The sequence below is a fragment of the Panthera tigris genome, chromosome B1, assembly GCF_018350195.1.
Source record: "Panthera tigris isolate Pti1 chromosome B1, P.tigris_Pti1_mat1.1, whole genome shotgun sequence".
Taxonomy (NCBI): domain Eukaryota; kingdom Metazoa; phylum Chordata; class Mammalia; order Carnivora; family Felidae; genus Panthera; species Panthera tigris.
The window spans coordinates 17004050-17030135 of record NC_056663.1 but is presented as its reverse complement, the minus strand read 5'-3'; the positions used below and the strand labels follow the sequence as shown (position 1 = coordinate 17030135).

General features: G+C 41.7%; 1 protein-coding gene across 2 annotated transcripts; it reads right to left on the bottom strand.

Moving 5' to 3' along the window:
- Positions 1–384: 384 nt before the first annotated feature.
- Positions 385–26086, bottom strand: KLKB1 (kallikrein B1). Of its 2 annotated transcripts, XM_015545144.2 has the most exons (15): positions 26029–26086; positions 21552–21714; positions 20083–20189; positions 16807–16966; positions 16281–16390; positions 11228–11387; positions 9884–9993; positions 9583–9745; positions 9371–9483; positions 9039–9207; positions 4898–5073; positions 3855–3950; positions 1874–2013; positions 791–943; positions 385–688 (listed from the first exon to the last, which is right to left on the bottom strand). In XM_015545144.2, exons 1-15 carry the CDS (start codon positions 26084–26086, stop codon positions 671–673), a joined length of 1896 nt encoding a protein of 631 aa, XP_015400630.2. In that variant the 3' UTR covers positions 385–670. The 2 variants fall into 2 exon arrangements, with proteins under 2 accessions (XP_015400630.2, XP_015400629.2); XM_015545143.2 differs by lacking the exon at positions 385–688 and having other exon boundaries at positions 731–943.

Below are 26086 nucleotides of genomic sequence, written 5' to 3'. Positions count from 1 at the left end.
GCAGAACAAAATGCAAGCTTGCTGGAACTTCACCCCAAGCGAGGCGACCAGTGGTAGGTTTCAATGACCATGCAGATGGGGAAGAGAGTAGAAATTTCTGTCTCTAAGATATACTGTGATCCAGAGGAGGCAGTAAGACAAGAGTGATGCCAGCACAAGCACTGTGCTAGAATCTGGGGTCCCTTCCCTTCTGTTTCACAGTCCGAAGAAAACACTGCATTTATTTATTTATTTTAATGTTTATTTACTTTTGAGAGAGACAGAGACAGAATGCGAGTGGGTTAGGGGCGGAGAGAGAGGGAGACCCAGAATCCGAAGCGGGCTCCAGGCTCTGAGCCCTCAGCACAGAGCCCGACGCGGGGCTCGAACCCACGAGCTGTGAGATCATGACCTGAGCCGAAGTCGGACGCTCAACCGACTGAGCCACCCAGGCGCCCCAGAAGAAAGCACTTGAAAATCACATTCTTTTGCCATTTTATGGCACAACAAATAATCACGGAAATGTTCATTTGTTATCTCCTGGTACTCGCATTATGACTGAATGCCGAACGCCTACTGGTGCAAGACCTTGTCCTCAGCAGCTGCGTATACATTGTCCCTTTTTACCCTCAGGACAAGGACACGAGGTAGATACCAGTCTCCATGATTTTGCACATGAGGACCCCACGGCTCAGGACTTGAAGTGAACCTAGGATGTAAAAGCGTAGGCTACAAACTGGGCTCTCTCCCGCCTCCAGAAAGCTTCGTCACGCCGGTGACTTCATCAGAGACTGGTGAGCCCATCACCGACCTGTGTTTTCTCTAAAATCCAGTCCACATACTCAGCGACTTTGGTGTAGACACCCGGTTGTTCTCTGCGGCCACAGCCTTCACCCCAACTGGTGATACCGACCAAATGCCATATTCCATTGTGTTTACAAACTAAGGGACCGCCTGAATCGCCCTGTGGCACAGCGGGTGGAAAAATAAAATCACAGAAAGTATGACAGACGTGCCTTTAAAATTCTCTGGTCACACTGCACGCACCCCACACATACGGTTTCTTATACTTTTGTCGTATGTTCCTCATTGGCTGCTGATGGGATGAAAATAATTTAATTCAGTAGCGTATGGGTGCATTTTCCGTTTTTTCCAACAAGGAAATGTTGACATCATAATCTCAATGTCAAATACATCTAATGCTCTATATGTTAGTACAGTTGTTATATGTACAATTGTGCTCCTTAAACATAGTATATATATATATATATATATACACACACTATATTATATTTATATAATATTTATATTATATATATTATATATTATATTTATATTATATATTATATATTATATATTATTTTATATAATTATATAAATTATTAAATTATTAAATATTAAATATTATAAATTAATTTATAATATTTATAATATTATATATTTATATATAATATATAATATATAATATATATAAATATAAATATAATATATTTATATATAATATATAATATAATATATATAATATAATATACATATATTTATAATAATATAAAATAAATATTATAAATATAAATTATTAAATATTATTAAATATTATATAAATTATTTTTATATTATATTTATATTATATATTATATATTATATATTATTATATATTTATATAATAAAAAATATAAATATATATAAATAAAAATATAAATATATATAAATATAAATATAAATAAATATAATAAAAATGATATACGTTCATTAAAGGTTATTTATGAAATTGCCAGATTATGTGGCTCAGAATTTTTTAAGAAAAATATAATGAAACATACTGTGAAAAATGTATTTTGGAGCTAATTTTCTCAAGCAAGTTACTGTGTGTTCTTTGCACAATCAAATGTATTACCTTACAGGCATCTTTGCCTCCTTCTTTATAGCCAGCACAGATCATCTGTTTGGTTACTTCATAATCTCTGTATTTTTTCTGGCATTCTTCACTTGATACCAAAGGAATATTTGCCTTTTGTAGGGTATTTTGGATTTTCCCTAGAAAGTCACCAATATGTAACTTCAGAAGGAAGAAATAAGATAAATAGGAAACATACTAACGTCTTAAAGCAGATCAGAATAATGAGCTTTTCGTTCAGGTCATTTCTTTAGATTAAAAACAGTAGGGTGAGAAAGTAGCGTTAATCACACAAACAGCGAGTAACAGAGAAGGAAAAGTGAGAAACAGAGAGAGAGAGAGAGCGAGCGCACGCCATGTTTTGGCCTCTGACATGCAATATTAGGACAACCCTTCCGTATCCTCTGTCATCTCATCTCAGTCGATGTCTCTCAGAAATTCCCTCTTATCTCCTCCAACCCAAAAGCTGGAAGTTCTTACCTCTCGGTTTTTGTTTTATATATTCAACATGATCATTCTAAAATATATCGTTTCGGGGGGAGGGGACCACCAGACCTCTGACAGCAGAGGAGTATTTTGCTCTTTGAGTAGTCCAAGTATTTTCCACGAAGAACAATTTATTGAAAAATAATTAAATTTCCACCACTCTCCAGGTTCCCCTTGAGCGTACAGTGGGAGCCTTCCTTGTTTAGTTAAGGTTACTTTTACAATTTCTTCCTGTCTTAAGGCACTTATCAAAAATTGGAAAAATTTGAATTCATCGAGTAAAGGAGTAAGTCAGGAAAGAAGGAAAGAGCATGACAAGCTTAAATAGGTAAAGAATGCTGCAAATATTACTCCCTATAGTGTCTATCAGGAACATAGTTTTGGAAAGGGAGAATAGTCTGTTTCCTGGAAAATTCAAGGCCAGTTGAAATACACCAACAACCCATGAACAGGGGCTCTTAAACGGGGCTGCACCGAAAGGAGTCACTTGTTCTATTAACTTGCATTGGAAAATACATCTTTACTTTCACCGATATCCAACTGCAGTCTAACTCCTTTCAATTATGAAGGCAAGCCCCAAGCAAGGGAGTGTTAGCAGAATCTACGACCTTGCCATCAATAGAGAGCCCAGATATTTGCATGTCATGGTCGCAATATTTGCACATTACCGTTGTGGCAGATAACGGTAAATATCACTTGTGCTCATTACAATTTCTAAATTACGGCAGTTACCTGAACAACTTGCTATTTCATATATTAACAAAGTAACTCATGCATTACTATAGCACATCCTTTGAGAAGTATTTTGAGAGCTCATTTGCAATTTCACTGCTGTCCTTCGTGTTTCTGTGTGTTTTAAGTATTTAAAAGTGGTTCATGGGCTACATCAGATTGCAAGAAGGATGTATTTTAAAAAAAACAAAACAAACAAAAAAAACCCCAACAAGATTGACCGCCTGTCAGAAAGAGAGATGGTTTGCCTGCCTGTGCTCCAGGTCCTTAACATCAAGGCACAGAGAGATGGGAACACTATTAATAATGAGGACAGGATGGGCTTGAGCGGTCTTGTTAGCCCTGTATGGGACCAGTCCTTTTATGAAGTCCCACAAGTGATCTTTATTATAAAGTAAGACGCTTAAAAGGTTGCCTGATACATTTCCCCAGACCCAAACAAAAATACAGCTCAAAAATCACCGAGTGGGGCGCCTGGGTGGCTCAGTCGGTTAAGCATCCGACTTCGGCTCAGGTCATGAACTAATGGTTCATGGATTCAAGCCCCACACAGGGCTCTCTGCTGACAGCTCGGAGCCTGGAGCCTGCTTTGGATTCTGTGTCTCCCTCTCTCTCTGCCCCTCCCTGCTCATGCTCTGTCTCTCTCTCTCTCCTTCAAAAATAAATAAAAACATTAAACAAAATTTTCAAAAAATCACTGAGTAAATATTTGAGGCGAGAGAAGACTTCTCGTAAGAACAACATTTAAAATGTCTTGCCGTACCTTTTTCTTTTGTGAAGCCCCATCCAGTTACCCAACAATTAGTATACATTGTGTTTGTATCATCTTTGGAAGGCAGGCATATTGGTTTTTGGAATTCTGAAAGGTAATTTTTAAATTAGAGTTTGGTTAAATAAAGGTATGGATATTGACTTTAAAAATACACACCTTCCTTTTCCTGGATGCTCTTTCTGTAGGGCAGCACCAAGGAAAATGACCCTTTTGCTTTCTGCTCAGTTGCTAAGGGCAACGATTCAAGAAACTTTCTCATCTCCCAAGTCATTTTCCCATGACGTGTTTGGTATCACATCTTCTGGATTCAATCCTAAACCTCAGAACACAAGTTTCTGCCAGAAGCATTAGAAGTTCTCGCGTTTTATCCTGTGTGTGATACTTTGTAGAGTGATAATGGAGAATCTCCAGGCACGATTTTAAGCGCCTTAAGGTATTAACTGACAATTTTTATGACAAACCAATGGGTCATTATCACGCTCATTTTACAGATGAGCAGATTTGAGGTGCAAAGAGGTGAGAGCAACTTGCCCGAGGTCACGGGATCGTTACTGGGCGCAGTGGGCATTCACCAACCGTGGACACTATTCCTCCAAAGGCCACACCTCCAACCGTCACACTACCGGCTTCCCAGAACCTCCTTCTGTGCACATTCAACCTGGAAATCAGGATCTGGCCCCGTCTGCCTTCCTGTATTCCTAATATGCCCCAGGCAGTGGTAATCCCGCTACTTTTGTCAAAGCGAGCCAGGCTTCCCAAATGGCCATTTCCGATGTTGCATTATTTCAATAACGTGTCAGTGGTTGTATTCCTCCCTGAAGAAGCCAATTGATATTTCTTGACCCTTAAGTAGAAGCTATTTATCCAGATCACAGATGTTCCCTTCCTTGGCAATTCTCACCTTTCCTCCAGCCCCACCCACCAGGAAATAAAGACAATCTGTCCACATTCTGCCCTCTCATTCAAACGGGTGTGAAAATTGAAACCGCTGAACTCAGATGTCTAGCTTCTCCTCGATCGAATACGCCGCGTACCTGTGTAATTCAAAGGAGGCTCAAGTCTTATCAAGGCAAGATCATCACCACTGTCTGACATTTTGTAATTTGGGTGAATAATCATCTCCTTTATTCGTGAGAAAGGTGTTTCTGTTGTTATCTCGGACAGATTAAAAATGCCACTATAAACACGCCAAACGTCCTGCAGGGGAAGCCTGGGAGAAAAAAGGAAATACTTATTTGACCCCAGAAAGACTGGCCTTTGATACTGGTCCTTTTTCCTGTCGCTTCACCTTTCAAAAAAAAAAACTGGGAAGAAAATACTACCTACGGGTTATCTTTACTCACCTAATTTCGCTTCCTGGCAATTTGTCATCCCCACCAGCCGCGGTACGGAAACCCTGAAGATTTTAGTTAAAAACACTGAGAATGGACATTTCTGTAGTTATTCCATGCTTACTGTAAGTCAAGATAGAAGAATGTTGCTGTCCCAGTTCTGAGAGAAACTGGTTGGGAGAGACTCACAGGTGATTGTGGGAAAATCCTGCTCAGTTCACCAAACCTGAAAGCAGTTGCTTCCATGAAATCCAGAATCCTCAAGAGGTCGGACCCGTGTTACACAAGCCCCCCTACCCCGGCCGCCCCCGCTGTTGGGCAAATTAGGGAGGCTTCAGTGTTACTTAAAATGTATCTATCTAGGGGCGCCTGGGTGGCTCAGTCGGTTAAGTGTCTGACTTCGGCTCAGGTCATGATCTCACGGCTCGTGAGTTCAAGCCCCGCGTCGGTCTCTGTGCTGACTGCTCAGAGCCTGGAGCCTGTTTCAGATTCTGTGTCTCCCTCTCTCTGCCCCTCCCCTGCTTGTGCCCTCTCTCTTTCCCTCTCTCTGTCTCTCAAAATAAATGCACTTGAAAAATAATTATCTGTCTAGGTCTCTGGCTGCAGTAAGGCGAGTGGGAGCCCCAGGCATGGGGCTCAGAGTGGACCTCCAAGGCGGCTTAAGAAAACGGCAGACAAGCCGGCGGGCTTCCCCAAGGCCAAGCTGGAGAACAGAGGGACGCAGGAGAACACCTGCTCACCCGAGACCACGGAGCAGGAGAGACGGAGTGAAATTTCCTAAGAACCTGAAGGATTCCCCACCCCTGTCATCTTGGAGACACCTCAGTCCTGACTTGGAGGACAGCCTCCTGCCAGGGGAACATGAGCGACAAGCTGCGTCGTGAACCCACACCCGGAGCTGAGGCAACCAGCCTGTGGGGCTCTCAGGGGACCCCCGCTCCTACAGCCAATCCTCCAGCTTGCCCTGGGCTGTCAGAGAAAATTATTTGTAAGATTAATGAAAACAAAGCACACCTTGGGGGCAGGGCCAAAGAAAAACCCCACAAAAATATAATAAAACATAAAAATAAATATAAAATATAAAATAGTAAATTAAAATAGATTTTGAGAAGTATGAACATTTAAATTAACTCTTTAAAATATAAGTATCTACAGGGGCGCCTGGGCGGCTCAGTTGGTTGAGCACTGACGTCGGCTCAGGTCATGATCTCGCGGTCCGTGAGTTCAAGCCCCGCGATGGGCTCTGTGCTGACAGCCCAGAGCCTACAGCCTGCTTCAGATTCTGTGTCTCCCTCTCTGCCCTCTCCCACTTGCGCTCTCTCTCTCTCTCTCTCAAACATAAAATAAACCTAAGAATAATAAATAAAATATGAGTATATACAAAGGAAGTCTAAAACTGTGATCAAAAGCTAAGTCTTATCTTGTGTAAAGACTGGGACATTCTTACCACCATTAAGTGAGAGATACAAGATATATTTGCATAAAACTCTAGAGGAAACCATGCAGATTGGGGCAAAGTGGTTTTCTTTCAATTAAATCAGTGTTTCTGTGGATATTATCTCTTATAAACTTAACAACACTGAGTCTTCAAGAAGGAAGGTTCTTTATTTTTATTGTTTTTAATGTTTATTTATTTTTGAGAGAGAGAGACAGAATGTGAGGGGCTAGCACCCAGAGAAAGAGGGAGACACAGAATTCAAAGCAGGCTCCAGGCTCCAAGCTGTCAGCACAGAGCCCCATGCGGGGCTTGAACTCACGAACCACGAAATCATGACCTGAGAGGAAGTTGGACACTTAACCAGCTGAGCTACCCAGGTGTCCCAAGAATGAAAGTTCTTAATGTAAAGTGCTACAGTCACTGTGGAAGACAGTATGGGGGTTCCTCAAAAATGAAAAAATAGAACTACCTTAAGATCCAACAATTCTGCTTCTGGTTATATATTCAAAGAAAATGAAAATACTACTTTGAGAGATATCTGTACTCCCTTCATAACAGCGTTATTTACAGTAGCCAAAACATGGAAACAACCTAAGTGTCCCTCAGTGGGTGAATGCATAAAGAAAATGTGGCATAATATATGTATTATGTCTCCGTATACACATACATATACATAAATGTATTATACATATGCATGTAAGTGCATATACATATTTAGGCATGTGTTTGTGTCTGTATGTATACGTATACTTATATCTAGATATATGATGGAATATTATGCAGCCATAAAAAAGAAGGAAATCTTGCAATTTGTAACAACATAGATGAGACTTGAGGGTATTATGTTAAATGAAATAAGTCCGAGAAAGACAAATGTTACATGTTTTCACTTGTATGTGGAACCTAAAAAACTGAACTCACAGATGCAGAGAACAGATTGGTGGTTTTCAGGACAGTGTCATGGCAGGAATGAGTGAAAGTGGCCAAAGGGTGCAATCTTCCAGTTATAACACGAATGAAGTCTAGGGACCTAATGTACAGCATGGTGACTAGAGTCAACAATACTTGAAATATTTGAAACCTGCTGAGAGTGTGAATCGTAAAAGTTCTCACCACACACACACACACACACACACACACAAGTATTTCTGCGTGGTGACGGATGGATGGATGTGTTACCTAACCTTAATATGCTAATCCTTTTGCAATACACGCATATGTGAAACCATTACATTGCACACCTTACATTTATACAAGGTTATGTATCAATTATATCTCAGCAAAGCTGGAAAAAAAAAAGACAAAAATTCCTGACCCCCAATTGCATGCATTTAGTAAAAAGGGGACCTACCATTTCCCTTCTCAGGGTCTTTCCTTTCAGGTCAGTAGCTTTCCCCTTAGCAACGCCCATCCTCCGCTAACTGGGGGCCCATGCTGCTAATTGGCAACCATGAAGGAGCCTTGCTCTGCCCATCCCTGCCACTGACCCTTATTTCAGCAACTGTATCTTCAATCCTGATACATGCAACCCTTCCCCCACAGGGGAAGAGGGAGAATTTTACAAAAACAAAACACTTTTTGAGAGAGATCAACTATCTTTTATTTTAGAGCTGTTAGTATTTCTTGCTTATTCCTATGCTTTGTCCATTTTTACATTTCTTATTTAATTATAGCTTATTTTTAAAAAAATATTTATGTTCCAAGTATAGTACTTAGCATTTTAAGTATGTCACTTCATCTAACAACCTTGTGAATTAGATACTATTATTATTCATATTTCACAGATAGGAAAATAAAGCTAAGAGAGATTTACAAATCGCCCAGGGTCATTCCTACTTCTGGTAATTGTGAGAGCTGCCCTGTTCTAACTGCAAAGTCTAAGTGTTTTAAAACTTTAAAACCCTGCCACATGTACAATTTGCCCAATAAAGTAGAAATGTTGCATCAGGTTTTATTCTCTGAAATAGAGAGGTTACAAACTATCGCATTTTTGTTTTCACTATTAATGTTATTTAGTGTATTTGTGAATCAGAGAGCGGAAAGTAAACTCTCTACAGGCCTGAAAACAAAGTCTTTGAAGAATACATTTAGGGAGCGGTAGATGGAGGTAGCAGCAGACAGGGCATTTTTCGTTTTGTTTTAAAGCAGGAGTGACACCCCCCAGGAATGTCAGGCATTCCTGCAAAGAGGCCACACTGCGTGCCGATGGCTCAGATCTTTCAGTGCTCAGACAGGCCCTACCTCGTTGTTCACCATTTTGGATACAAGCCCTCGCTGAAAATGTCTTTTATTCAAGAAGAATAAACTTCGATCGATAAACGGACATGATGATCTAGACCCTGAACTTAGAGTTTTCGAAACAAAAAGGCAAGATAAGACCCTGGATAGGATGCACCCAAAACTTACCCATCAAAGCAATGGGCGGCAGTTAGGACCCACTGGTGTCCAATGATTGACCCGCCACACAGGTGGCTCCGGGCTGTCAGCTTCACTTGCAGGCTAACTTGCCAAGGCCACTCTCCCCAGGAAGAGTTGGTTCCTCCAACAATGCGTGTGTCTGTTTTTGTTGAGCAGACTGAAAAGAGAGTGTTAAAGTTAATGGTTGGAATTAGAGGTGAATCAGAGTTCTCTGAGCCAAGGGAAACAAAGTACACAGTTCTATTGCTTAAGACGAAGCAAGCTATCAAAATAACACAGACAAGCCTTTACAGTTCCATGAAAAAGTAAGGCTTACTCACCAGAACCGTGCCCACTTTTACACAGCCTCAAAGAATAACCAGAGCTCGCTCGCGTCCCGTACGTAATCCTAGTTGGGGATCCATCCAAAGATAATCGTAAGGAACACTTACACCTAGATAAAAGGATCGGTATAAAGATTAAACCTTCACAGAGGAGGATCATTCATGAAACTGGCTTGCCAACTGTCTGTGAAAAATGAATGTTCACTAACTTCTTTCTTCTACAGTCTTCTGGGAGTAAAGAATAAGTAAAAAACTGACAGCGGATCGTCTTAGTACAAGTCTCTTGGCAAACATTCACTCCTTCGACAAAGGTGACATTCAACTCTTCCCCTTCAAAAGCAACTCCTGAGTAAATTTTGGAATGACAGGGCTCTGTGTGAATTAGAGACATAAAAAGACATTAAATGAAAGCAGCAGTTAAGCCACATTTACACAAGTCGTTGGTACACTGAGGATTGTTTCGTTGCTATTACTTGTTAAGAGATCACTATCATTATTGAATCACATTACCAGGCAAAGTTTGCTTGCAGGTTAACAGGCTGTATCCAGATATGGTGTTTTCCTGAGGAGTAGGGGAGCTTGGTGTCCCGCTTTTGGAAGTCTTAAGAAAGCAAACATTTCTATTAACAAAAACAAAAAGCAAAAGACAGAGAAACAAAATTGCGTCAGAGGCAAACACCAAACAAAGCACTTCGCGTTTTGAATAGCACCTCTGCAAAATTTATTCTTCTGAGAAACTCTTCTGTTTAAAAAAAAACAAAACAACAACTTTATGTTTTATTTATTTTTGAGAGAGAGAGTGAGGGAGAGAGCGAGATCAAGTGGGGGAGGGACAGAGAGAGAGGGAGACACAGAATCCAGAGCGGGGTCCAGGTTCTGAGCTGTCAGCACAGAGCTGGACTCAGGGCTCGAACCCATGAGCCGTGAGACCATGATCTGAGGCGAAGTCAGATGCTTAACCGAATGAGCCACGCAGGCGCCCCATAGGACTTTTTTAAGTCCAAGATTTTTGTGCTTTTGTTAATATCCTCAGTGTAGAACCATGAAGCCTGAGTCTCATAAAATTTGAATTGAATAATGGAAAAAAGTAGGCAACATGATTATATTTCAATGTATTTAGTAATTTTTTTAATGTTTTTATTTATTTTTGAGACAGAGAGAGACAGAGCATGAACGGGGGAGGGACAGAGAGAGAGGGAGACACAGAACTCAAAGCAAGCTCCAGGCTCTGAGCCATCAGCCCAGAGCCCGACACGGGGCTGGAACTCACGGAGTGTGAGATCATGACCTGAGCTGAAGTCGGACGCTTAACCGACTGAGCCACCCAGGTGCCCTTTTTCTATGTTTTTTAAAATGAGGGAACACAAAGGCCTTAATTGTCAACAGCCCGACATGGGACTCGAACCCCTGAACCGCGAGATCATAACCTGAGCCGAAGCTGGACACTTAACCAACTGAGTGACCCAGGCGCCCCCAAGTGTCTGACTTTTGGTTTTGAGTTGGTTTCAGCTCACGTCATGCTCTATTGTTTGTGAATTTGAGCCCCACGTCGGGCTCTGGGGAGCCTGCTTGGGATTCTCTATCTCCCAATCTCCTCTCTGCCCCTCCCCCACTTGCACACGCTCTCTCTCTCCGTCTCTCTCAAAAATAAACAAACATTAAAAAAAAGAAAGAAAGAAAGAAAAGAACATAGGTGGAAAAGTCAATGAAGTTCCTAACTAACCTGCACCTGGCGGAGAAGGGCTTGCTGCGGCTTCGAGCGCTCTGCGTGAAATTCCCAGAAGTTTTCAACCACTCAAACTAGAAAATGACAATGGCGATGACCGGACGGTAGCAAACATCGCACATTCTTACCTTTGCGGTTCCAGATGCCATGCCTTTGTGTGGAACGTAAAGAAGAGGCAGTTAGAATGGTAGGTGCAAATGGTTTGGCATACAAAAGCATCCGGGGTAACGACTCGGGCAACGTCCACATCCGAGAACGCGAGATGCTGGAAAAGGTTCCTGTGGCAACCTGGGAACGCACAGAGGGAAGACAGTCCTCAAACCGCACGATGCTCAGGTGACTGTACTTTGTCATCGTAACGAAAGGACATGATGACTCCTTGTGGTACCTCGACCCTGAATTCCAGCCCTTAGGAGCAGCAGGTTTTGTGTGGTATTTTCCCGAATATTATGAAAAAGAGCTTAATAAAAAGCGTTTAACAAAAATATCAGGTGACCAAAAAAATAAAAATAGGAGAAAACCCGCCTTCATTATCCTTATGTAATCTTTGTTTTTTTTTAATGTTTATTTATTTTTGAGAGAGAGACAGAGCGCAAGCAGGGGAGGGCAGAGAGAGAGGGAGACGCATAATCTGAAGCAGGCTCCCGGCTCTGAACTGTCAGCACAGAGCCCGACGTGGGGCTTGAACCCACAAGCTGCGAGATCATGACCTGAGCTGAAGTCCGGCGATTAACCGACTGAGCCACCCAGGTGCCCCAATATAATCTTAATTCTAAATTACGTTTTTTATTTGTGTTTATATTATTTACTAAGTTTACTCAATTTGATAACATAAATTTTATTAAAATGATGGGAGCCTGAAGAATATAGCATTTGCAGGAAGGACAAAAGGAGTCCCAATTTAAATGAATATAGTTGTATTAAGAGAAAGTAACTCCCGTGACATAATACCTACATGTGAGCAGTCTAGGAAATGAGGCTTCAACTAATTAAATCTTTAAAAAAAAAAAAAACAAAACAAAACAAAAAAAAAAAACAACCCAAAACACAGATTCTGGAAGCTGAAAGAAAACTTGTGCCAACCTACAAGTATAGCCCCTGAAGGATGTACGTGACAAGTTGTTCAACTTTTCTTAGATATTTATAGTGATAAGAGCTCACTTCCTCATGACAAGGGCCAATTCTTTCTCTTAAAAAATTTTTTTAATATTTATTTATTTTTGAGAGAGAGAGAGAGAGAGAGAGAGAGAGAGAGCGTGAGTGGGGGATAGGCAGAGAGGGAGAGAGACAGAATTGAAATCAGGTTCCAGGCTCTGAGCTGTCGGCACAGAACCCGACAAAGGGCTCAAATTCATGAACCGTGAGATCATGACCTGAGTCGAAGCTGGGGCGCTTAACTGACTGAGCCACCCAGGCACCCCTGACAAGGCCTAATTCTTTTCTGGACTGTTCTAGGTGTTAGGATTGTTTTTTCTTTCCTTATTTCCTTCATGGTAGCATCTACCTACATCTGCCTAATGGAGCCACACACATTAGTCTAATCCTTTCTCCAAAGACAGCCCTTTATAAACGAAGAATTCAGATAGTCATCCTGACGCTTTTTCAGGTTAAATACCTTTAACCTGTCCCTTTAGCCACTTTTTGTTTTCCATTGCTTCTAGATTTCTTATGGTCCTGGTACCCCCTTTTGAAGTGCCCCGGGCATCCGTCGCTGCAGAGGACATAGGCAACACAGAACTGAATACAATTTCAGTCCCTATCTGACCCATCCAGATGATAACAAGCCAGGGGCTATCTTGTTTGAAAGACCGTTTTCTTTTTCAGAGCTACTTTTCCTGTGTGTTTCATTTGTTTTATCAAAAGCCCTACAGGATGGTAGTGGAAATGGCAGACGAAGGGCCTCTGAAGATCCTCTCTTCCATAAAAGTGATGGGCGCACCGGCCTATTTGTCAAAATCAATGTTTTCAGAACTCTAGAAATTGATCAAATTATAACCGTCCAGGGAGCGTTTGTTCAAGAAGAACAGCTGACTCTCTATACGAACAGTAAGTTTGAGGGCCCCCGGGGCGGGGCTCAGTCGGTTCAGCATCTGACCCTTGATTTCGGCTCACGTCACGATCTCACAGTTCCGAGAGATCGAGCCTCAAGTCAGGCTCTGTGCTGACAGTCCAGAGACTGCTTGGGATTCTCTTTCCCTCTCTCTCTCTCTGCCCCTCCCCTAAAATAAATTAAATAAACATTAAGAAAAAAGAATAGTTGCATAAGGCTTTGGGCTGACAGCTCAGAGCCTGGAGCCTGCTTCGGATTCTGTGTCTCCCTCTCTCTGTGTTCCTCCCCTCCCCCACTAGCATTCTGTCTCTCTCCCTCTCAAAAATAAATAAAAAATAAAAAATAAATTTTTAAATGGGGCGCCTGGGTGGCTCAAGTCAGTGAAGCGTCCAGCTTTGGCTCAGGTCTTGATCTTGCAATTCATGAGTTCAAGACCCGCAGTGGGGGTCTTATGCTGACAGCTCAGAGCTTGGAGCCTGCTTCAGATTCTGTGTTTCCCTCTCTCTTGGTTCCTCTTCCTCTCTCTCTCTCTCTCTCTCAAAAATAAATGAAGGTTAAAAAGAATTTTAAAGAAAGAAGGATGGGTTTTGTGGGGTTTTAGTTTGCCCTGTTCCAGTTCTCCCCTCCCCAGCTCCATGAAAGCCTTGAAAACAGCCTCACAATCATGCGGAAAAGAGACCAGCAGTCCCGCAGCCCTGGAGCGGGCAGAATGGGGCTGGGGCTGCTCCAATGTCCCATCTGCATCCCCAGTCAAACGCCATTATTTGACTTGTCTGGAAATTCTTGGGAAAATCCCACTCGCAAGGACTGAGTTTATTTTCCATGGCTCAGAGCTTCTTCAGTGTTAACTAACAGCCTTTTCTTTGCAAGTGTTTGTCTAGAACAAACAAACAGGGGCGATTATGTAACATTGCAGCTTCCTAGGGCAGCAATCACAGCTGGAACAAACAACAGGCTCATAAAAGATCTTAAAAGGGAAACCAGGGGAAAGAAGGTGGTGGTGAAAATCTTGGACATATTCCCGGGAATCTGGAAGGCCATGTGCAAGTACAGGGCTGTGCGGCATAACCAGGGCTGTACTTGTGCCCCCCAAAGATTTGAGAAAGTCCTAGGCTCTCAGGCTGGCTGATGTTTCGCCCTGCGTCAGCAGAAAGAAAAGGCCCTGGTAAAGTTGTGAAACGCCTGTCTGAACGTTGAAAGCATGCTCCAAAATTCGCAAAAAGCCCCTCCTCAAAGACTGAGAAACTTATTGATTGCAGGCATCTAAGGAAATCCTCGTCCAATCATTAGATAACTATTAAGAAAACTAAGTGGAAACATCAGTCAGTGGTCATAGACTCCAAAGAATAAATACTTTACAGAGTTAGTTCAGAAAAGTCACCAAACAAATAGTAACAACAAAAAGCAGTAACAACAGCAGACTCTAGGGAAGGAGGGAACCTGATTTCCAGGGTGACCATATGCTATTACTTAAAAGGTCTCGGGGCACCTGGGTGGCTCAGTCGGTCAAGCTTCCGACTTCAGCTCAGGTCATGATCTCGAGCCCCAGGTCGGGCTCTGTGCTGACAACTCAGGGCCTGGAGCCTGCTTCGGATTCTGTGTCTCCCTCTCTCTCTCTCCCCTTCCCCACTTGCACTCTGGGTCTCTCTCTCTTAAAAATAAATAAACATTTAAAAAAAGTTGTAAAAAAAAGGTCTCAATTTTTTTCAAAAAATTACAAGCCATGCAAAGAAACAAGAAAGAATGGCCCATATGCAGGAAAAAAAAAAAAAAAAGGCAGTTAATATAAACCCTTGCTGAGGAAGTACAAACTTCCTCTTGTACTGTACAAAGACTTCAAGCCAGCTATTTTAAATATGTTCGAAAAACTAAAGGAAGCCGTGTTTAAAAAACTGAAGAAAGTATGAAAACATTGTCTTGCCAAAGAAAGGATATCAATAAAGAGATAGAAATTATACTTTTTTTAAAAAAAAGGACCGAATATGAATGTTAAAAATGAAATATTCAGTAAATTTGAACTGGAAATCTGGTACACACCATGGAGGGGGGTGTGCCCGAGGGAAAAGGAAACAGAGAAGGAAACAGGAAAAGGAAAAGGGGAAACAGGAAAAGGAAACAGGAAAAGAGATGCGCTGTTGACAAGTTCTTAACCTCCTGCAGAGGGGACCTAGCCCAGCACCTGACGCCGATCCTGTCACAGAGTTGGCACTAGATGCCGTGCGGCACTGGCCATTGGTGATTTGGTTTCAGCAACATCTTATCGTTAACACTCTGATACGCTAAATCTGGTGGAAGGTCATGACGATTTTCTGGATAATTCCATCGAAATTACCTGAATGTCTGAAACTATAGCACTTTGCTGATTCATTATGGTAGAGTGGGTTCACTAGACAGTGGACACTGCCCGGAAATGACCTTCTTGTTTTCCCCGCAATGTAACTGTACTAGTTTTCTATTGCTGCTGTGACCACTTATCACAAGCCCAGTGGCTTCAAACAACCCAAATATATTAGCTCACAGTTCTGGAAATCAGAAGGCCAAAATGGGCCTCACTGGGATAAAATCAAGATGTCGGCAGGATTTTGTTCCTTCGGGAAGCTCTCTAGGAGGAGTTGTTTCCTTGCCTTTTCCAGCTTCTAAAGGTTACCATCATTCCTTGGCTTGTGGATCCTTTCTCTATCTTGAAAGCCAGTGGTACAACATCTTCAAATCTCTCTCCCTCTCTCCGATGCTTCTGTCTTCCTTTTTCTCTTATAGGGACTCCTGTGACTACATTGAGCCCACGCACATAATGTAGAACAATCTCCCATCTCAAAATCACATCTACAAACCTCTTTTGACACGTAAGGGGACATATTCACGTGTTGCAGGAAATAAGTGTGGACATCTTTGGGAGACTCTAAGTCTGCCTACTACAATCACACAGTGAACTAGTAGCCACACACTCGTGAGTTCGAGCCCCGCATCGGGCTCTGTGCTGATGGCTCAGAGCCTGGAACCTGCTTCGGATTCTGTGTCTCCCTCTCTCTCTGCCCCTCTTCCACTCACACTCTGTCTCTCTGTCTCTTAAAAATAAATAAACGTTAAAAAATTTTTTAGAAAAGAAAAAGAAATAGTAGGCATACAATTACCAATTTCTGAGACTGCACAGGGCTTCAGGGAGAATCCAGATGCCACATTAGCCAGGAGCTTTATACTGGTGGGTGTTCCTCCTGCACTGTGCTTTAAAAGGCAGGTGTTCCTGAATGTGAAGAAAAGAGGTTACTTCTCTCCCCAAACTGCAAGATGCACGCAGAAGCCCATTTTGCGTTGAAAGGATCTATGGTCGGTGGGAAATGAAGCAATCAGAACAATGACTTGGAAAATGAGTGGGTTCGGGGTTTGTATTACTAATCAGAGAGACATCTTTCCGCTCTACCCAAGGAAGCTTCGGGTGAGAATGGGGTGGGAGACATTATTCAACCAACGCTCATTCCCCAAGAGATGGAAGTTATTCTCCTTAGAAAAACTGGCAACAAAACTGAGCAAATAAATAAGTGGAGTGGTTAGGTCTAAAAGCCCTGTTTGGTTTTCCACTGGGGGGAAAAAAGTTATGAAGCGTACAATTAAATCTCCAAAGCACCATCAGAAAGGACAGACGCTATGAATTTTACTCACCGGTACTCTGCATTGTAAAACGTGTGAGTGGCGTATGTGAAAAATTGGCAGTGAATGCTGTTGGTGCACTTTTTTTGGCATTCTTCAACACTTTCAACCTTAGAGACGTTAAAATTGACTCCTCTCATATCAATTCCTTTATGAATGTCTCGATGGCAAGCTGTACACACAAGATGCACAGAGCAAATTCAGTCCGTTTCCTTCTAGGAGTAGATCATCAGTTAGGGTAGTTTTGAAGGATGATACTCTGTTTTTCACAACTGCCCCATTCGTTAGGGGATTTGGAGTTTTAGATGATCAAACTCTGCTTGAGATAAACACATTCCAATATGTTTTAGGGCACTACCATGGAGAAGGGGTAACTTTGCTTCCCAAATTGTAAAGTATGTGCAAGACAATACGGGTAATAGTCCACCCTGAAATTAACAATAAGCAGAGGAAGACAAACGAGGCAAATAATGGGGGCCCTGGTGATTGTTCTAGGAATTTGCATTGTTATACTAACTGATGTGTCTTTGACTTCCTGCACTGAATGAAGAAGCTTCTCACTTTGCTTACTTCTTGGCTTTCAACCACTCCTGCCTGATGGCGAATTTCACCCGTAAGCCCTGCCACTGACATCCATGTGTCAAATCGTTATCATAAAAGGTGAACAGTTCTTGTATATTCATGAGGAATCCAATTTTATTCTTGCTTTAAAATTTTCTTAAATTCCACTTAAGCATCCTTTCAGTTGGAATGTATCTTATATACAAAAAATATAGATAATTGTTTTAACAGACAGTGAACCAAATTTATGATTTAGGCTTTTTTTAATTTATTTTTTTATAAAACTTTTTTTTAATGATTACTTATTTTTGAGAGGGAGAGAGAGAGACAGAGTGCAAGCAGGAGAGGGGCAGAGAGGGAGGGAGATACACAATCCGAAGCAGGCGCTAGGCTCTGAGCTGTCAGCACAGAGCCCGACACAGGGCTCAAACCCACAAACCTGTGAGATCATGACCCGAGCCGAAGTCGGCCACTCAATTGACTGAGCCACCCAGGCGCCCCTAGGCCTTTCTTTTTTTTTTTTAAAGCGCTCAAATACGTTAGAACCTTGGATAAAGAAACCAGCAGTATAAACCATAATGTATTGGATGTAATGTTCCACTCCTCAGGGGTGTGGTTAAAAAAGGCATAAAACTACATTTGATGGTGGGAAAGACAGAAAATGTACAAACTAGTAGGAAAACAATATATTGAGGTGGGTGGAGCAGTGGATAATTCACAGTGATTCACGCACACAAGAGTCTGTAGATTCTAGAAATGAAGTCTCTTTCCAGTTCTGGTGCGCATGAGAAAAGAAACTCACTGAGTTGGAATGGGATAATTGCAAACTAAAACTTTTCTTTATGATCAATTGAAAGCTATAAATCTACCAATAACCGTTTTACATGAAAATTGGTCCTGAGCTTAGGGACTTTATGTCCTTGGGAGCAATTATTCACTTTAATTTGAGATGCTCGGGGAGAGTTAGAAGGGAACATTAAATCAAGTTCTATAAGACTAAGTTTGGGAAAAAATTAACAATGACTACTAGTTATTGAGAAAAGCAAAATATTGTTCTTTAAATTTGATTATGATAACATAATGAAAAATAATGCTTAATTGAACAATTTACATTAAGTTGTAGGAGGACATAAATTTGATCTTATAAAATGGGACAAGTACTCGTCCTCAGGTAAGCCACATATTGGCTAAGTCAGATCCCCATGTTTATAACGAAGGACTGGATACTATACAAACTGCAGATGCATATGCATGAGTATTGAGGGAGTGGTTGGTGATAACTGGGGAAGGAAGGATAAAAAAAAAAACCAAAAACTTTAGGGGCCCCTGGGTGGCTCAGTCAGTTAAGCCTCTGACTTCGGCTCAGGTCATGATCTCACCGTTCATGCGTTCCAGCCCCGCCTCGGGCTCTGTACTAATAGCTCAGACCCTGGAGCCTGCTTGGGAGTCTGTGTCTCCCTCTCTCTCTGCCCCTCCCCTGCTCATGTTCTGTCTCTCTGTCTCTCTCAAAAGTAAATAAACATTTAAAAAAAATTTTAAAAACTTTAAAACACCTGAAATATGAAAGTACAAAATTAACTGTAAGCAGTAAAGGTAAAACAGCAGTGATACATAGTCACAACACGGTTATCTGAAGGTTCTGCCAGCCCATCAATTGAGAGATTCTTTTCTGTACCTTTCACTTTCAGATCAGTGATGTCAGGCAAATGGTTCATGTGCCTTAAATTAGGATAGGGTTGGAAATGTTTCACAAGACATTAGTAGGAATAAGTGTTAGAATTTAAATTTCCTGGTCTCTTAGTCCTCACATTTTTTTTTTAAGAAGTCTTTTTCTTTTTTTTTTTTTTTAAGTTTCTTTATTTATTTTGAGAAAGAGAGAGAGAGCACACATACATGAGCAAGTGGGAGGAGAGAGAGAGGTAGAGAGGGAGGGAGGGAGGGAGGGAGGGAGGGAGGGAGGGAGAGAGAGAGAGAGAGAGAATCCCAAGCAGGCTCCACACCATCAGTATAGAGCCTGATGTGGGGCTTGAACCCACAAACCACAAGATCACGACCTGAGCAGAAATCGTGACCTGAGCAGAAATCAAGAATCGGACGCTTAACCGACTGAGCCACCCAGGTACCCTGGAGGTATTATTCTTATTAGCAAGGTTTACAGAGCCCAGGCCTTCAGGTTGGGGGTGGAATGGGGTTTTGTAACCTCTGCATTATTGACATTTGGGACCAGAAAATCTTTGTCATAGGGGGTTTCCCTATGTGGAATCTTTAGCAGCATCTCTGACCTCCATCCACTAGATGCCAGTAGCATCCCCCCACGTTGTGACAAACATCCCTTGGAGGAAGGACAAAGTCACCCCTGGTTGACAACTATTGAGAACCACCGGGGCACAAATTATCTCAAGTAAAACGGGAATAGAGACACTCTTCGTGTTCTCTTAAAGAGCCTTATCTGCAATTGGAGGTGGGGGAAAGGAGGCAATTATTTGAATGTGGTTCACTTTCTGCAAATCTTATACTATAGGGCTAACCTCATAAAGAATAGAGGCTCCTTAAGCACGTAACTGGTAAAGGCAAGAAGGAGGACACATCCAGAACAGTGCCCCATCTCTGTTATCCTTCTGAGTACTCCCTTCCAAAAGTCCAAGGCAGTACAGAGATTGAACAGAAGCTATTTTAAGGTGAACCCCTTACTCATTCAAATAAGAAATCAAGAAGTCAACAGCTTACCACTTATTTGATGGCCGCATTGCTTTAAGGAATGTCCAGAAATCGTACTTGCCCATGACATTTTTGGCAGGGTTCCCGTAACACTGTCTTTCAAGAAGCAACCAAATCTGTTTTTAAAAGTACTGTCAGTTAGAGAGTAGAATAATAAACACACACTGGTGAGATGTCTAACATTTTCTATACACTAATAAATGGGGCCAGGAATAAGGAAAATAATAGAGCTTCCCCGACGCTTGCTAGAAAGAACATTCTTAGAGGCAATTGCATAAAATCTAACAGGCTTTGTAATACCTAACCTCAGCATTATTTCTCTTTAAAAAAAAAAACAACATTTTTAAGTACGGAAAGTCAATCATATTAAAGAGGTAATGATTTTTTTCCCATGTTTCTGAACTTTTGGAGGATTATGTTCTCACCTGGTGACTGTTTTCACGTAAGAAATTAAATCGGTCATGAGAGTTGGATCTCTATAAGGTGTTCATCCTGCTCATTAACTCCTTCTAGTTCACAGGAATGGAACACTTCTGTCTTTGATGTCAATCTTCTTGGTAATCTTTCACAAGGATTCTGGAACCTAACTCAACTTTTTATTTGACAAGTTGATGCCTGTCACATACAGTCTGAGTTTTCTGTACACGCTTAACATGTTGAATCAGGGGATGTTTATCTAGTTTCTAGTTTCTAAATTCAAATGGTGTTAAGATAAAAGGCTTATGGAAATGGAGCAACACAGAAATGTTCATTCTGTATTTTGAACAAAATGAAAACAAATGATTATGAAACCATGGCTGCATGACCTAAGAAGATTTTTAGTGACTATTTTTTCCAGTGTTCTTACTTTTCCAAAATGCCAGTAATATGTATTTTCATGTATGTGCATGCCCCCCTCCACACACACATAATGTATGTACCACAGGTGCCCAAAGTCATTCCCTACAGGCCCCTTCAGTCCAGAACTTTCCTGAGGTCACAAGCTCTGGAACTGCCTCAACTTTATTGTCAACAACATGTTTGCCTTCTGTTATATTTTCTTAAGACCGTGTTTTCCACCAACACGATCACGAGTCAGGCCATAAGTATGTTTCCTTGTTCAGGTGAAATATTCACCTGTTTTTAGACCCTTCCTTGAGACAATCGCTTAACCCAGTGGTTTTCAAGCATTTTCCTCGAGGCCTTGGGTAGGCAATGCCTCGTTTCTACTACTTTAGGCGAAGGCAGCAGTTGTTCTAGCATGTGTATTTCCAGGCCCATGCCACTCTGGTTCAGTAGGCCAAACGGTTTGGGGTCTAAGGCTGTGGCCTAAGACTCTGCTAATATAAGAACCAACCGCTCTAGGTGACTCCAAGGAAGCTGGCCCTCGGACCCCATTTGGGAAACATAACCCTGACATAGCTACACCTTTTTTGCACGTCACTGGCTCTAGTTTGAAAAATGGATGGCTTCTCCAATAATGAAATATCAGCTTTTACCTTTTGTCTGTGTCATTAGTGGAACTTTCGGGAAGAAAGCTGAAGAGCAAGCACCTCGGATGAAATGTGCACATCATCTGACAGTGCTCGGCATTCGGGGTATACATGGCAGTTAGGTCCCCACCTTTGAAGAAGGTATTTTTATATAGTTGAGTCAGGCAGCCTGTGGTATAATCATCAAAAAGAGACATTAACTTGGGAGGAATGCAAATAACTATCTTGATAGAAATACATCTGTGCTGTGAACCTTCTTACTTCCTCCACTAACTATCCAAAGAGCTTCACAACAGGACTTTCATTAGAGAGGTGGAATCACACATATTGAGGTGACTATTTGAACAAGGTGTCGTGTTATTGAAGAGTCACTCGATGGGTACTTCCATATAAAAAAGCTTGGTTGATTTTTATCAAATCAAACAATAATTTTCCCATAAATTGCCCCCAAGAAAATACAATTCTAGCTTGGTTTCTCCCTGTTGCCTAACATGCTATGGAAATACCATGCCTTGAAAATAACAGGCTTCCAGTTACGGAATGAATAATTCACGGGCGTAAAAGACACAGCATAGTTAATACAGTCAATGGTATTGTAATAGTGTTGTACATATGGTGACAGACGGTAGGTAGACTTGTGGTTGAGCCCAGCCTAACTAGAGAGAGGCTGAAGCACTATGTGGGACGCCTGAAACTAAGGTAACATTATGTGTCAACTATAGTCAAATATGAAACGTAAGGGGAAAAAAAACCCCACATCAACGTATGATCTCTTTTTCAAAACCCTTTCATAACAACCGTTCCTGCTAGATTCTCACAACAGCTCTGTAAGGGAAGTTAGGGACAGACCTCATTATATGCCTCTGACTTTAACTGAGTCTCAGAGCAGTACACCCAAGATCCCACGTAGCTAACGAACGTCCAGGAAGAGAAACCGAATTCTTCTCACCACCAGCCCTGTTCCTTTTCCCAGCGTGCAATGTTCAGTGTTGTTCCCCATCTCAGTTTAATGTCAGCAAACTACGAGTCATTGGGTATTTAGTCGGCTCGTACAGAGGACACACTTATTCGCTTGGTTTCTACGAGCAAATGCAAAGGCAGGCCTATGCTACCCTGAAAATCCATTCTGAACTATTTGCTGTCTGCAATTGGTCGCCGTTCTAAAGGACCCCGCATCTCACGTGTTATGAGAATATCAAGGGATACCTTTACTGCTCTACTGTTTCATATATTAAAAGTAAACCTTTAATGCATGAATCTGGGTTTACCTTGAAAGACCCACTTTCTTTTTTTTAATGTTTATTTTTGAGAAAGAGAGAGAGAACAGAGGCAGAGCAAGAGTGGGGGGAGGGGTAGAGAGAGAGAGGGAGACACAGAATCCGAAGCAAGCTCCAGGCTCTGAGCTGCCACACAGAGCCCGACGCGGGGCTCGAACCCATGGACGGGGAGATCGTGACCTGAGCTGAAGTTGGAAGCTTAACTGACTGAGCCACCCAGGCGCACCCACATCCCCCCGGCCTTTTTTTAATGTTTATTTATTTTTGATGAAAGGCTCACTTTAAAGTCAGCTTAATAAACTTTTCCAGCTAGATAGCACACCTGCTTGCCAGTCAATCGTCCGTTAACCACAAGATACGCCAATGATAACTTTGTTCATCCTCCAGGACATCTATTTTCGTACTGCCCTCCAGGGAATGGGCAGCTTAGACACATGTGTTTCATTACGCACTGAAGATTAAAATGCCCTCTTACACTATCCCACCCCTCTGGGGATTGTGGCCCTGAGCTCTATTACGATAACCTAACCCGGCAAGATCGCGTCTCGCTTCTCTTCCTCTCGGTGGTGTGGCTAAGATGACTATCCCTTGGGCAAGTTTTATATTTAGAAAAAGCAGACATCTCTTCAGGTGGAAGCTTATGGGAATGCAAGTTGCCAAGTGTACAGGCCCAGATTTCAGAGACACCCAAAACACTGAGCGGCCAGTCCGGTGACAGTGTTACCTGCAAAGTGACCTGTGCTTCAGAAAACTGGTGCATGTGGCTGATGCACAGTTATCAAGCGGCCATCCTCCCCCTTCGCAGCGCACAAACGTGCATGCGAACAAGGGCCTGTGCCAGCCTGGGAGTTCCCATTCGGCCACGTGACTCGGCTGATGGGAAGGTGCAACTGGAAACAGACCAACATTGGAGCAGACTGGGAGGAAAGTTCTAATAGGTGTTCTTGCTTATCCTCAAAAATTGGTAATGATGATGTTGATAACGGTGATAGGCTTGTTTGTATCGTGTTTTAGAGTTTTAAAGCAGTTACGCAAGTTATCCCGTAACATAAACTATGTCACGCTGTCCTCCGTGTCCGTGGATTTCCGGCGGGTTATTTGGTCTTGTTAAAAAAAAAAACAAAAAAAAAACGCATCATCAATGAGAAGAAAAATACCCTATTCTTAAAAAATTGGGCAAAGGAAATGAGAAGGTAATTTATAAAAGAAACATAAATAGCATATGAAAAATGGTAAGGATCATAAAGATTAGGCAAGTTAAAACAACAGATGCCATTTTACTCACCAGCTTAGCCAAAAAATTTAATTGTCTAAGTTCCCAGTGTTGATGTGCTGATTTTGGCTCCAAATGATGGAAAACCTAGTTCAATGGGACTCAGTATAAATTAAATGTATTGGTTCAGAAGCCGAGTCCATGGCGGATTTGGCTTCCGGAGTAACCGAACAGCGTACTTGGCTGATCCCATCAAGGTGCAATTCCCCTTCATACATGTGCTCTGTTCCATGGCTTTGCTGTCGCTCTCAAGCTCCACATAGTGACAAGGTGGTGCCAGAATCCCAGGCCTTTGTAGTCCCCAGTGGTTCAAGTCCAATTGGAAATAATGGTAAGAAGAAAACTCTTATTTCTAGAAGTGTAAGCAAAGGTCTTGCTCTAGGGCTTTGGCTCTCGTCAGGTCACTGTAGCTAGTAGGATGTGTAGACCTACTTACTGGTCCAGGCCTGCCTGGGTCACAAGTTCATAGACCCAAACTTGGAGGCAGAAGTTTCCCAGAAACAAATTAGGATACTGTTTCCAGAAAGGTGACTACATGTCCAGTCACAAAACAATGGTTCGCTACTGGAGTTGACCTAATTGGGGTATGTGATTACTCTTATCTGTTGGTGGAGAGTCACCCTTGTGAAAGATAATTCCATTACGTATATCACAAAACCTTCTAAAATATTCACACACCCTCGTACCTAACATTGCTTATTTCCAAAATGTTATTCTACAGAAATAACTAAATGTGTATAAGCATGTGCATACAAAAATACCACGAGTAAGGAAGATTACTAGGCTGCAAAAAATGTCATGTATATAAAAAAATAGCTATAAATGGAAAGGTGAGCTATAAGAAAGTATCTATAATTAATAACATCTTCGTTAAAGGTGTAAATAGACGTGTGTAGAAAAATATCTCAAGGACTAAAAAAGATTTTTAACAGTGGCCATTTCTGTAACGTAGGACTTCAGACAATGTGCACTTTCTCGTTTGCTGCTTACCTGCACCTCTAATTTTACTAGAATAATTTTTTTGCCAAAAAGATAAAATTGAAGTGGCCTCAGTCCATAGCATCTCTGGCTTCTTACTCCTCAGTATTCAGTGGATTTGTATATGGTAATGATCATGGTAAAAGCAGTTAGACATGGGGGCAGATTTCCATTTAGAAGGGGGGGTCAGCTTCTTCCTGAAGAAATTATATTCCTTTACAAATGTAACCCTTACCCAAGAGGTATTTATATCTTAGCCATACATCTGGGGGGGAAGTAAATAATCAGTGAGGTGTGGTCTTTTTAAGTGAACATAGACTCAAAATCTACCCATAATGGTGGCTCAGAGAAAACGACATTCTATAACCATGAATGATAAACAGTGTCCAGAACCATCTGTATTCCCTGAACATTTAATGGAATGGATAGAAAGGGAAATAAGTTCAAAACCCGATACTGAAACCAGAACTACTCAAATGGATGATTTACTAATTTAAATTTAAACCAAATACTTTCATTTCTGAAGTAGTTCCCCAGTGGCCTGAGAGTACAAATATTCACCGGGTACTTATGACACGACTTGGGTCGGACCCAGACCCTACAAAATGCCTACCCTGAATATTTAGATAAAGCTGATTTGTAGAATATGGTAATAATAAAAATTGAGGGCTGAGTGTTTAAGACCTGCTTTGTAGAGAGCCATTTACAAATAGAAGTTTCTGTTAACACAGGCCCAAAGACATTCTCACTTCTGGGCTCCCCAGTGCTCATGTGTCTAAGGCATTGCATCTGAAAAGTAGCAGTTGCCTCTGAATATGAAAAGGATTTGTGTCCTGACTTTTGGGGTCTGCCTCCTTCCCGAAGCTGTATGTTCAGTGGTTTCTCTGGGGCTGGCATTCTTGTTAACTACTCCTTTCCCACACACAACCTTAGGTCTTAGAGATAATCCACTCACCACAGGAAACTGTAGCAAACAAGCAAGTGAAGTAAGCAGCTTGCCTGAATGAAATCAT